The 14,997-nt window shown below is 36.9% G+C and overlaps 1 protein-coding gene across 2 annotated transcripts in view; it reads right to left on the reverse strand.

Annotated features, from left to right (window-relative positions):
* The window catches only part of micu2 (mitochondrial calcium uptake 2), a 255,931-nt gene that overhangs the window by 30,652 nt on the left and 210,282 nt on the right, over window positions 1-14,997 (reverse strand). For both annotated transcript variants that reach the window (XM_039745443.1, XM_039745442.1), the window contains exon 8: window positions 11,112-11,209. In XM_039745443.1, the coding sequence (XP_039601377.1) occupies window positions 11,112-11,209 (98 nt within the window). The remainder of the gene's footprint in view (window positions 1-11,111; window positions 11,210-14,997) is intronic.

The following is a 14,997-nucleotide window of genomic DNA, read 5'->3' on the forward strand; positions in this document are numbered from 1 at the left end:
TTAAAAATCAATTAATATAAAAATCTCCAAAATTCTCTGTATGTAAGTCACTTTGAATATATACAGTACATGCTGGATGGAAATAGAAAAATGAAAACAAAAAGATTTTTAAAAGGAGGAAAGCGTTTCAGCACAGCAGGTTTTTGAAGGAGCACGTACACCAACTAGACAACCTTATATTTAAGGTAATTCCAAAACATCTTTTCAACAGAAGAAAAAGTTGAAAAACAAGTATAAGCACACTTTATAAAGTGTACAAACAAACTATTTAACAACTAACGGTGTCTGTACAAGTTTTCATCCCATATTTCAGAGATATGCAGGTTTTGCTAGTTGGCTACAGTGAATTGGTCTGGTGTGACCATGTACCCTGTGATGGACTGGTGCCTTGTCAAGAGATGGCCATGGCCTTACACCCAGTGCTCCTGGGACAGGCACCAGCTTCTCGTGACTCAGAATTTAATAAACAGTCAGAAAATAAATGGATGAATACAAATTCCCTAATTAGAAAAGCCTCATAGTCTGCTCAATGGAGAACTCAAATCACAATACACTTAAGCAAATCTTTTCACCGTAATATGATAGCATGTTATCCTACTCTCCACAATAATGGTCATAAGAGTTAAAACTTGCAGACCACAGGTGCAGATTAGTTTTTTGAATATTACTTGCGAAAAGAATATGTAATTATTTTTATAATCAGTTATTTCCTTGTTGTCTTAGATTTTATAAACCTGAAAAAAATGACTGTACTTTTACAGTAAATGTTGAAGTGAACTTTGCTGCATAACAGACTCCTTATGCTAATCTTCTAATGTGAGTGTGGATGTGTTTCACGTCCATTTGTAATTCTCCAAGGACACTACAATGCCAAAAAACAGAGTTGGTAACCCTTATTTGATATTTTATGAATTTAAGAGAATACTTAATTAATAAGTTCAATACTTTTCAAGTCAAAGTTGATTCTTCACAGTCATGGTACAATATATATATTTGACATATGAAATTGTATTCTAAAGTGAACACCTTTTATAAATTACAAAAAATAGCTAGGCTGTTCTTGAATTTTAAAATGGGGATCAAGGGGCACCAGTGCAAACGTGAAAACAAAAACTTTAAACTTACCAAATATGTCCAGTCTGAAGCACTGAAATTGTTTAAAACCTGCTTTCATGTTTCTATAGCATGTTTATGACAACAAAAGGAAACTGTTCTTGGTACTATTTTCCTTGATGTAAGGACACATTTCCAGTTTGTTTGGCAGTTGTTGGAGTTTTGACATTTTTCACAAATGCTGACATTCAATTGTAAAAGTATGGTTGCTTATTTTACCTGCACTGATTTTTTCATTGAGTTACTCCAGATGTGCTGGGCAAAGCTGCAGTATTCTCTTTTTGCACTTCACTTCAACGATGATCCATTTTGTAACGTTGAAAGTTTAGCTTGTTACACAATGTAGTTTTTTTTTTTGCTTTTCCAGTGCCCTGAAAATATAATTTTGCATCCGATTCTGTCCCATTCACTCATAAACCTGAGATCCCTGACTATTGTTTAATGCTAAGACTTTTTTATTAAACAACGCAGGAGCCTTTTTTTCCGGGTGAGCCTACAGGTGCCGACTGGCTTTTTATTCTGAATGCCATGATATTAACTGTACCTTGCAGCTGCCCACTGGACACCTCCAAAATAATAAAACAAATCCGTGTTCCACCTGCCTGCTCTTTCATTTTGCTCACTATTCTCATCCTGTTGTGGTTTTGCTAACTGACCCAGATTTCTTGTGAGCCTTGTCAGGACAGCATGCCACAAAAGCAGCCACAAAAAGGAGCTTAAACTCTTACAAGCCACACATGCTGGCACTGTGCTCCCCTACATTGTTTTTAATATTTTGTACTTTTTTTTTCACTCATGGTGCCTACACAAATTACAAAGTGCTTATGACAATGTTGCATGGGTCTTGTTGTACCTAGTTGGTGTCCCTGACGTTTATTTAAATAACAGTTGCCACAGCACCAATAGGAGCCATTACTATAATAATTACTATATAATAAAACATTAAGGTTTGTTTGTGTGTCCTGTCCCTATGAGCAATCTAAATTGGTCAGTTTAGCTTTGGTGATGTGATTGAAAGAAGAAGTGCAAGTGTGATACACACAAGGAGGAGTAAAGGTATAGGAGGCACACTGAAAGAGAGTCTCCTTCAATGTCAGAAAGTATAAACCCAAAGAGGAAGCAAGAAAGGGGACTCAAAAATAATTACGAGTTTGAAAAATAGGCATTACGGGAAAAGTCTTGAGAGAGAAATGGGGAGTAAAAAGAAACAGTTGTTTTCAAAGATGGAAAGTATAAATCTGGGCAGGAGTCAAGAAAGTTACCCTGAAAATAAGCAGACTTTATGGGAATGTGCTTGAGAGAGAGAGAACACTAGTGAAGAGGCACTCGGACACACACAAATACAGAGGAAAGGTGCACACATAGGGGAAGAAATAGCAAATATTTAAAAATTATTCTGTTACCTGTCTTCAACATGTACCATAGCTGATAAAGTATAAAAAAAATCACATACAAACATACATATAAATACCCAGAATTGTTAATCTAAGTTCAAATATATTTAAATATTTACTTTAATTGTAACATTGAAACCTTGTTTTTTGGATAATCTGACAGCCCTAGCACACAGTAAGTAAGAGGTGCGGACAGAGCTGGAACTCTTCTGGTTTATAGTCGAGTTCCTTGGCTGCTATACCACACTGCTTGCCCTACACGTTTGGCAGACTTATCCATTTTAACTTTGGTAAAACAAATTGTAGTTTACCTAAATTCAGTGCATACAGAAATAACATGCTGTGCTAGTATAACAAATGTCTGTCAGTTATGTGCCTGATTATAATGACTCAAAGCTACAGAATCACCCTGTCTACCTACATATAAGAAAATACATCCAGATTTATTCACTATCCAAAAATATCACTGGCGAAACATGGAAAATCTTAGACTGACTAAATCAATCTGCTGATTTAAATCCAATCAAGCACAGACATCATTTACTAGAAGGGATGGTGAAATCAGATAACCCCAAAACAAAACAAACATTAATTGAAAACAGTGGCAGCAAAGGCTTAGAAGAGCATCTCAAAAGCACAAACCACAAACTGTGGGGGCAAAGGGTCACAGGCCTAATGTATATAAAAGAGCATGGTACTTTAATTTGTCTAAGAGGTTATGTTCACCTGAAACGAGGGATGGAATACAAAAATGATAAACCTTATCAACAGAAAAATAATATGAAATAAAAACAGACTTTTTTTTTTTTACATTTGTAGTATAGTCCTTTTTCGTCTCAAATCCAAATTGGTTGAGCATACAACAAAATAAATATCAGTTATGATTTCTTTTTGATGTTATGATGCCCTTTCTCTCTGTATATATAACAAAAAATAAACAAAAATTCAAATCTACTTTTCAAATGTGTATATTTACCATCCATCTGTCCATTCTCCAACAACACAAATGCCAATATGGGACTGTGATTCATACCCAGCAACACTTACTACTGCTATACCATGCATCTACTACATGCATTATAAAAGCAAAAAAATATATATTCCAACTTGTATATCAATGTACTACATTCTTCACTTCATGTATTTGTGGGGCTGTTTAATCCAATTCTGGGTCACAGAGGTTGAAGCCACTACAGCAAGAACCAACCCTTAAGAGGGACACTAACTTTCAAAATGACCTAGCATGTACATCATTGTGATGTGAGAGAAACCCCCCACATACACAGGGAGGAAAGGCAAACTCTACATAGACCATGATGAGGCTAGGATTTGAACTCTGGAGTTGTAACACAGCAGTGCTAACCACTATACCACCATGCCTCACTGCTATAATCAAGATATCACTAGCTGGTTATTTCCAAAAGCATGATCTCAAATGAATTCCCAATATGGAAGATATTCTGTATTTCAAGCAGTTCAAGTTGGATTGTTTTGTTAAAAATGCAGCATTACGTTCATAACTGAACCACACCAAGAGCCTTTGTAAGTGCACAGTAAGTACATGTGTATCCAGACTGGCTCTCACACAGTGTGCTGACATTCTGTTCATCTGGCTGCAGAGGGAGCCAGAAACTAACGTAAAGGAGAAGTCAACTGTGGGGCTGCACACTGGTGCATCATCATTCACTGGCTTGTAAAAAGTTGTGCATTCTGAGTTGAAGTTAATGAAATGTACAGATTTTTTTTTTATAAAGTAATTAGATTACCTAAGTTATGCTGCAATACAGAAAAGCAATCAGACTGTAACCAATCACACAAGACATTGTTTGTAACACAGTTGCCAAATCACATTCTCCCAGACTGTGTGAAGTAATACTCTTAGCCCTAAAATCAATCTGAACAGCAGATGTAATAGCAAGTCCCGCCATTCCAGACAGCAAAAGCAAAACATCTGGAATGTTAATAAGAGCACGTATGCTGCTGCACCCATATTATTTGTTCCTTAGATTAAACAAGATGAAATCACTGACCATGTACTGAGAAACAGATGGGGATGATGTCTGCTAAAATCACACAGGTGGTTTATTCTTTTCCCTCCCCGTTTTTTTCTCCTTTAATCTAGGGTTCTTTTGATGTCTATTATAAGCAGCAAAGGTGGACACTGTTGAACTTGCTGCTTTGCAGGTACACTCTGAACATGACATCAACTAGCCAAAGCTTCAGACTACTCTTTGGATTTCATAACTTTTTAAACAGATAGTTGTTGATTCCTATATATATATGCCACAAAACAGCCTTTGAAAAAATCTGTTGTTTGTGCTTTGCTATTAGTATAAATATTTTAGTGTTTTTTATCATCTAACCACTTATTTTCTGAGCCCAGTTATTCTAATAAAGATTCACAGGATGCTAGGACCTTTTATATAGGTATAGACTAAAGAAGTAAAGAACTCTTAAGGCACAAGCACACACACACTCACTCATAAAAGGTCAATTTATCAAACACAATTACATTTAGGATATGGAAGGAGACCAAACAAACATGGGAAGGCATGCACACTCCACCATGTTAAAAAATTATATTAACAAAGTACTGAAATGTAATGTATCCAGTCAGTTACTGGAGCCATTTAATCCAGTTTTTGAAGTTGCAAGAAGGGGTCATCACTGGGAGATCTCTCTATCAATTACTGGAGCCATTTAATCCAGTTTTTGAAGTTGCAAGAAGGGGTCATCACTGGGAGATCTCTTTATCACACTCGTACACATTGGCTCAGTTTACCCAACTCACTGGGAGAAAACTGGAGTACCTCAAGAACAATCTACAAAGAGAAAACAAGCAGACTCTTCCAGAAAGTGAGGAGCTGCAGTTGGAACCTAGTCTCCTGGACCTAGAAGGCAACAGCACTTGCCACGGTGCCACTGTGTTGTGGTAAATGCACTTGTCAAATGGCAAATTACATGATCATCAACAATTTGATTAAAAACCTAGTGAGCACTGTGATGGACTGGCATCCTTCTCCAGACTTGGTTCCCACTATAGCATGATAATGCTGAGAAAGGATCCAAACCTAGCAAAGGTGAACGTGGAATAAGCAGATGGATAGAAAACCTTATGTTATGGGGACATTATATTCCAATTAAAAAAAACACAACTGTCAATTAAAAAAAATATATATGCAATGCAAGTGTCTGCTAAAGAGATTACAGCAAACACTTCATTTACATGTAGAATTTACTTTTGTCACATATTACAATGTAAATGGACAAATCTCTATTACGAAAGTGCTGCTAAAACAGTGAGAGATTAAGAAAATAAGGATAACTAATGAAAGTTTTATTTTCGTGGTACACATTTACTGATATGAATATAAAATTCTTTGTACCTAAACATGAAAGCATATACATCTAACACATACTTTTTTGCAATTAATTTTCTACAATGAAATCCCAGCCTCTATAAACATGACATCAGTCCCATGACACTGACAACCTCACTCACCCAGATCCACCCAACTCTGGACTCTCTCAAAGAAGGCAAAGGTGATAGAGCAAGTCAAGTAATAAAATATTTTGGGAATTTAGGATTAATGGATTTAGTGGGAGGGGCGGCACGGTGGCGCAGTGGTAGCGCTGCTGCCTCGCAGTTAGGGGACCCGGGTTCTGTGGAGTTTGCGTGGAGTTTGCATGTTCTCCCCGTGTCTGCGTGGGTTTCCTCCCACAGTCCAAAGACATGCAGGTTAGGTGGATTGGCGATTCTAAATTGGCCCTAGTGTGTGCTTCATGTGTGGGTGTGTTTGTGTGTGTCCTGTGGTGGGCTGGCACCCTGCCCAGGATTGGTTTCTGCCTTGTGCCCTGTGTTGGCTGGGATTGGCTCCAGCAGACCCCCGTGACCCAGTGTTTGGATTCAGCGGGTTGGAAAATAAATGGATGGATGGATGGATTTAGTGGGTGCTTTTAAATTATAGAAAAAAGAAGCAATTCTGTAGCTTTGCTTGTTTTGGTTATTTACATACTGAAGTGAGAAAAGTTTCTGAAGAGCAGCCATCAGTACAGAGAAGCACAAAATCTTCCCTTTCCTGTTTTAGTCAATGTTGACAATTCTTTTTCTGTGCTAAGGTAAGAACTGAAAACACTGAAGATATGAGTTGGAGTCTCCTTGACCAAATGTGGCTGATTTAATCAAATTAAATATAGTCATGGGTAGCCCTGTGGTTCTGTACTTTGTGCTACAATTTCACGGCTCATTTACGTCAGGTTTTCATGTTATCTTTTTCTCAGTGCTCTAAATTTAATCTTAGCAGGTTATACTGATTTGAGACTTGGAATTAGCTTGATAGAAAGTGTGTATGTGTGTGTGTGTGTGTGAGTGAGTGAATGTGCAATGCCTTGGTCCTAGGGTAGCTGGGATTGTTTTGTTTTTCTCCTCTGACCATGTAGCTGGATTAAGGGGGTCCAGTAAATAGATGGATGGTTGGGTGAATAAAAATGTACAGGTAAGTGTAATGTTATACTTAGTGTTTTCAGTTTTAAATAATAATAATACTGAGGCTGTTATGAAAAATACAAAAATATTTAAAATATTTAAGTTTATTTTAAATTAAACAAATTTATGTAAGTTGCTTTTTTGCCCACCTAAACTGTTTCTGAGATTTTTGTTTTCAGATTTTCACCTTTTTTTTTAAAAAAAATAGTTGCAATTTCACAATAATGGTGGAATAAGTTCTGAGATGATTTATCTTGGTATCTTTTTTTTTACATCACAGAAATCAGCTTTGTTCCCCATTATCTTTTTTCACTATAAAGTCATTTGTTTGTCAATATAAATGATCACTATTCAAGAGATCTTCCATGATTTTCCTTCGTTAAGCCAGTGGCACACTACGTGACTTTACTCTGTCACACTTAACAATTGCAGGTTCTGGATCTCATGCCCTTGAGGATGTCAGACTACATGACTAGAGATTGCTGGAGATGACAACATTACATGACTCCATATAGATTTTTCAATTTTCCAAGTATTGAAAGCTTCTTACATTCTGACTGCAAGAGTGTCTGTAAAAATGCATCCCAGGTATGGTGAGTTCATCCGCTAATCTGCAGTTTGTATGAATTCACACCATACAGAAGAAGCACTTTATGTGTTTTGCCACAAAAAAGTGATTTAATAGAGATGAAGGGAAATGGCAAGATAACTAACTATAGAAAATTTCACAGAATCAGGAAGCTTAATGTGCTGAGTATGGCAGATTGGCAATGACTGTGTATTTATAACTTTCTTGTCTTGTATTTAATATGCTGAGTACACAAAGTAACACTAAATGATTCAACCACAATTTACCACAGTTTCAGTAAAACTGCTCTTTTAAAACGCAAAGAAGCATATCAGGCACAATGCAGTCATAATTTAAGGTTATACATAGCGATAGAAAACAGTGTATTAAAATACACACCTAAATGTTTTCCAGCAGAAAGAACTTAAGAGGATTTAATTTAGAAATACTAACTTTAACTTTATATTAGCTGAAGCCTTTCTTCAGAGCAAAATCACAAGAACTGTGAGTAAGATACAATATACACAAATCATATTATAAAAGGAATGTGCCTCTGGATTATACTTTACATGGCAGTCATTGGTAAAATTTGGTATTTCTGGAGATACACTACACAGAATTACATTATTGTCATAGGCTGATGTATTTACTCCAGGTGAAGACTTAACATGATAATAGAGGATGTTGTTTTCCTTTTTATAATATAGTTTTACTAATTATGCTTTCCATATTACTGTTTAATTCTCAGCATGTTATTCAATTTTTAATTGAAATAACATCTCTAAAAACCGTAGCTGCTTATTAAACACATTTTATTTTCTGAACACCTTAAGAATTTCTTAGATTACATGCTTGCAAGCTCCTTTTGGAAAGTTCAGGTCTTGGCTTTTAATTATAAGTAAGGCTTCTGAATTTCAATTTGTTCTGTAACTCATCTAGATGTTTTTTTTGTGGCTTTAACATAATTCAGTTTGGCTAAACAGCCCTGGATAGGACACCAGTCCATCACTGGGCCCACTCGTGCACACACTCACACAGGGGACAACTTAGACTGCCAAATGACCTAATCTTTAGGGATGAGGTAGGGAAACTGAAGAACCCACATAACCTCTGAATGTTGGACAGCTTTAGATGTCCTGTGCCAAGGTGTAGCCCATAATTACTAGTTAAGTCTGCATAGTCTTTGGCAGTGGTGTGCAGTGTCAAGGGGCAATTGGAACAACTTCCCACTTAAATCCAAACCAGTCTATGACTGAAATGAATGAGCATTCAATAGCTATATCCATTTATAGCTCATATCCTATGAATTTAAGCACGTCTTAATATAAACTGTGCCTACTGTCCTGCAGTGGCCAAAAAAGACCTGCTGGCTGCTTCTTTGCATAGCATGCCAAAGCGAACGATGCCCTACAAATGGTGTCATAAAGAATAAAATAGCTCTTCTTATGATGGCATTATTAGGTATATTTATGTTACTGAATAATAAAAAATTACAAAATTAATAATGCTGCTAAGAAATGTAAAATTAATTCCTGTCATAAGTCTTTTTTTTACTCTTTTTTTTATTCCTCTGCGTATTTTTCCTTTAAGACACAAAAAATCCCAGTTGTATAAAACATCTGTGCTCGTTTTGTAAAGCTTGCTGTATATCGTAAGAGTGACCAGCCCATTACTATGCAACAACAACAGCACAAATGAACCTACTTGAAAGGTCCAGAGGGAAGCATAAATAATATTTAAATACTGTACTGGTCATTTACCACACTTTGAGACTTAATACTTGAGATGAAAGCTGCTGCACACATAATGACAGCCTGTGTAGGTGGAGTACTGTAGCTGGCTTTTTCCAAGGTGTCATTTTGCTTGGCTTTTCTCTACATTCATAATGGCTAACACGGTACAACACCCTAGTACTCCAGACTCAGCTGTAATTTACAGTACAATCAAGTGCACAATGAGCAACTGATTGTAAAAATGTGAGAATAAAATTATGCAACTTGTAGAAATGTATAGAGCTCAAGAGAGAATACCAGTCAGTTTCTTCTAATGTTTAAAAGACTCCCAGTAGCCAAAAAGCATTTGCATTCAAAATAACAAAAGACAAACCTAAATTACCTCAGTGTTTGTCACTCCTACTAAAAGATAATGCAGTGCACCTACACACCATTCCTTTTTTGATCAGTACAGTAGTCAAATGTGACATACTTTGCAGCAACTTACTTTGCTCAGGCAATGACATTGCACAAATGAAGTATTGGTTTAATAATAAAGATTCTGAAGCAAAGGGGAAATCTATATTAAAATAATAACATGTTCAGCATTAAAAAACAATGACTAATGAAATATACTATCAAAATATACAGTATCCTATATATTGTACATATAATCTCAGAGATACTTAAACCAGTGCATTAGTCCCTCACAGGGCTAATATGAAAACTGATGAAATTAACTTAAAATTAAGTATATCATTAGAATTAAACATTTAACTTTGATGTATAAAATGATGACAATGAAAATAATTACATGCATAAAAAGAGCAGGAGTGCAAGCCTGGGTTGGCCACAGCTGGCCTTAACTCCTTGAACTCATGTCATCGATAGTTATGAAAACCAAATGGACTGGGAAATGAGGACGCAAGAGTAAGAAACAAAGTTTTTGGGGTTTTTATTCCATTTCAAACAGTGTTCATAATAGTGCAGTGCATGTTCAATGCATAAATAATCCTTCATAAAAGAGTGCTTGCTGTGAGAGTTAAAATCCAGTTAATAAATAATCCAAGAAGCAACAACAAATACTGTGTTACAATCAGAATAAAGTTGGGACTCCTAATTCTTCTATACCTGGATGCCTTTCTAAAACTCCTCAGCCTCAGCTCATCCGTCAGGTACACTCAGCTGGGAGCTCAGACACCGGCATGCACAGTCAACCTTTAAAACAGCTTGCTCACCACCAACCTCAGCTGCTCACTGGCGGGGTGTCTCAAGCCCAGCTAGATTGTCCTACCACCTTCTGCAGGACAATCATTAGAGCTCTGTTGGTACCTGCCCCATGAATGCTGGCTCCTTTCTCCTCGCTGAGGCCAACATCCAACCGCCAAGCCTCCAGCCCGCTGAACCGCTTGCTTCCCTGATTCTTGGCAATCTCTGTCTCTCTCTTAAAGGTTAACCCTGCTCTCTGATTTTCAGATCTTCTTTCCTGATGCTTTGTGAACCTCCCCTTAATGCTCATGTGGGTGTGACGTCCTTATTAAGTCTTGTGGTGCACTAATGTGGTATAGCTGAGATGACTACACTAATTAGTTAATCAGTTCGCCTCAACACCAAAACCCTGCAGCCATTCGTACCCTCCAAGCCCTAAACATATTGGTTTTACTATAACTCTTGGACACTCCCACGGACCCCCAACTCACTTCACCACAAGGACATAGTAATTTCAGTACTATACTGATTTACTTAAAGTGCTTAACAGAAACATTTGAGAGTAAACACTTTAAACTTGTCTAGTATTCCTAGACCATTTTGACTTTGTATCAGAGGGGGAAACATACCTGCAAAACTCTGTGTATTGTAGTTTCCGTTTTCCTCCTTTACCGAAGAAATATGCCTGGAGAGATGTTAAAGTTGCTTCGTCTTCATTCGGTGAATCCTTACAAAATGAAATTTTATATTACTTTAAAAAAAAATAATATAGCCACAAAAAACATATAAGTAATTATAAAACTCTACTGAATAAAGTACAGAACAAAAAAAAAATCCAGAAAGTTTTGTAAATGAAGAAAATCACGTTAATTATGTAACTGTATATAGATGTTGCTAAAAAACCTGCTTGTTTAAATTAATATTTTATAGTAAACATTATAAAACTGTTTATAGCAAACAACAAATAATATACTTAAGTCAACTGTTTTGTTTTCATTGCAAACAACACAAATACTACAGTTTTCAGTCAACAATGTTACTAATTCTATCCATTTAAGTTGGATTCTGGTCCTTGCCCAATCACTGCATGTGGAGTTTGGATACGCTTCCTGTCTTCATGTGGGTGACTATAACTTCCATAATGGAAAAGAGAGTTCACAAAATAATGAGCTGATTTCCTATTTACCATCAAAATAGTCCAGATTACTGCATCTAAGTAGAGTGGGGATCCCGTCATAAACAGGTGCAAGAATGTGCCACAACATCTGCAAACTGAATGCTTGCAAAATATATAATTCCACCTGAATGTAAAGATCCTTATTTGGGATAATATGTGGTGGATAAGCAGGCCATTCCCCTAAAGTGATCTGGAAACATTTTTCTATGGTTTTTGCCTTAGGACTTAGTAGACTGTTCTCCTAAACACAACTTGTAGTAGATGAGTAAGCTAGTCTAAGCACATTTGGTGCTTTCCCACCCTAGGAACTTTTTTCAGGAACTAGGAACTTTTTAGAATCTAGGGAATGTTAGTAGCATTGCCTGCACAGGAACTCTGGCCATCTGTAGTTCCTAATACTTTTATAGCTCCTACACCAGTGTGTTTACTTTTTGTTCAACCAGGAACTATTGTGGGTAGGCTTGGGTGATGAATTGTGCTGACTGGTTGACAATAAGCACTGGTGTCCTTATACAAATCTAGATGTGTGGACCTAAGAGAGTTATCAGTGAATATGTAGCTCCAAGCTTCGTACCAACATCACTTTTTATAATCACCTCCCTGGTGCAGCACACTGAAGCAAGAAGGTGGGGCCCCCCCCATGAATTCCTGACCATATTGTACTTGACACTGCATCACCCTTCATAGCTGCCTCCGTGGAACGCCATGCTACACAACTCTTTGAAGCAATAATCTCCCCATGAAGTAGAGATCGGTTCAAAGCAATAAGGTGGAGGTGTCTCAGTGAACTCCCAATTGGCTCTTAGATTGCACCGCATCACTCTTCTTTTCAAGTCACGTTTTGTATATAAGCTACGGTTCCTATTGTGAGGTGGAAGTGTAACACATGAAAGTGGCCCAGGGCCTACATTGTACCAAAATTCATTGGTTCCTGAAAACAAAGTTCCTGCAGTGGAAAAACACTTTAGCAAGCTCTAACTTACAAGAGTGATGGCACCAGGGCTTTTTCCATACTTACTGAGACCAGTGAATAAATAAATCTTATACGATCCCCCTCCAAATAATTGGCGATTCTTGGTAGCCATCCATCTACACTTTTTCACTAGATAGTTTAATTCAAGACAAGATCTTTCACTGGAATACTACTATCTATAATCTGATCTGGCCAATGCAATATTTTGATCTTGAAGTAATGATACCCTTTCAGCATGGACTGGAGATCACAGGCTTGATGAATGATGTACTTGAGGTCAAGTTTCCTACTCCAGGAATCAACAAATAGATGGTGCTTGGCTGAGCATGTACTGTGACTGACACTTAGAAGCTAACAAAGCCAATCATTTTTTTTTACATGTACACATTGTGTCTCCATACCAAATACTTAAAACTCAATACTTAAAAGCAATAAGTCCTTTTAACAAAGGAGATTAGTTTTTCTTTTTACAAAAAAGGACACACCCTATACCTGACATTCTGGCCCATAATTAATCAGAGGTACAACTTAATAATACAATTGTAGTTTAACAACATGAAAAAATGCATAATTAGGCCAGTGAGTTTTATATCGCTAGACACTTGAAGGTTTTAATGCAGTCAAGTAGACTCCAGAGCTAACCTAAAATATCTGTAGTGGATCTGCCAGAAAGGTGTTACTTTGCAAGGGCCGCATGCCTCTGTTTTCTGTCCGATGCACACTTCACATGCTACAAACCCAGAAATTGTTTTTAGGTCTCCAAGTTCTGATTCTCTTCTTGTGCTCATCTGAACCTACTTTAGTATTTGTTTCCCATATAGTATGGCAAAACATTATATTGTGCATTTCTGAAGTTTGTGTGTTTTTAACAACTTTTCCTAAAAAGTTATATTTCCATAAATGTGCACTGAATAAATGTTGAACTTTCACCAGGATGCAATGTTTGTAAAGGATAAAAGGTACAATCTAGATGGAAATCACAAAATTTCAGAAAAAGGTCTCCAGAAGAGAGGTAACTATAAATGGAAACACTGACAAAAGGATACTTATTTGTAATTTTAAGACAATTTATGCTAATGCTAATTAATATAACATTACATGAACCGAGAGTGGACTGGCAATATAATTATTACTTACTATTTATTTTTTTCCTCAAGATCTTGAGAAAATTAAATGTTTTCCCAAAGCCTATGGCTTAATGTTTAACTTATTGGATACCAGATGATCACTGGCTTGTGGGTCACTAAAGATAGTGTACAAAAAACAATCATGTTTGGACCAAGAAGAAGACGCAGGAGGACTCTGAAGAAGGGGATCAAATGATAAACTCACAATGGGAAATGAGAGTCTGGTTTGCCCAAAACTCTCAGACTGGATCTTGGAAGCAAAATCATACCTTTATCAGTTTGACACAAAGGAACGCAAAGCAAAAAGAAGTCATCCAATAGGATAAAATGCATGATTCATACTGAATGATGCAAATAGGCTTACATTAGTGTACATATTACACAAGTTTTCTTCAATGGAGGAGTGTGTCTAATGGTGGACTCCTCCTTAGAGAATGCCAGGAGAGTATGAAGGAGGGTGGGGGGGACAGCCGGCTCAGAGTGCTCTAGCAGACATTGATGAAGGCACCCAACACTGAAGTCGTAAGTGGGGATCACAGTTGCTGGTGTCTCCGCTGGCTGAGCTGGGGAGATGAGGAAAGTGGAAGTTGTGCAGGGATTAGCTTGAGAATGAAGGATAAGGACCTGATGACTGTGTTGTTTTACTCTGGTCTAACCATTTGATTATTTATTGTTTTATTTCAAGGACTGTCACAGATTTTATGGATTTTTTATTTATTAAAGAAGGAATACACTGCATTTGTTTGATTTTAATAGAAGCACTTAAATACTTTGCTGCCTGTGTGTATTGTGGTTTGCCCAGCTCATTCTCAGGTATATCAAAGGTTCTGGGTTCAATAGGCTCCTGGACCGCCCCACCACTTCTACTGGCATGTGGTATGGCAAAAAAATATGTTGTGCATTTTTGATATTTGTGTGTGTCTAACAACTTTTCTTGAATGTATATATTTCTAAATATATACATGTATTTATAGTCCTATAAATGTGCACTGAATGAATGTTTGAAACTTTCACTGGATTGCTACATGAAGAATTCAGTGCTTTGTGAAAACATGGCTGGTTGGCAAGAAGTTGTAAAGGATAAAGCTACAATCTGAATCTAATCGAAATGATGCCAATGTTATTTCATGCATCCTTCTCACTTTCAGGACCTTGCATGACCCTTCCCTGTTCTGTACCACATTTTCTGCCTTTATTTTCAAAGCTAAAATGACCTCACCGTGGACATAGCAAAATAA

Source organism: Polypterus senegalus, chromosome 2 (assembly GCF_016835505.1).
Source record: "Polypterus senegalus isolate Bchr_013 chromosome 2, ASM1683550v1, whole genome shotgun sequence".
NCBI lineage: Eukaryota > Metazoa > Chordata > Cladistia > Polypteriformes > Polypteridae > Polypterus > Polypterus senegalus.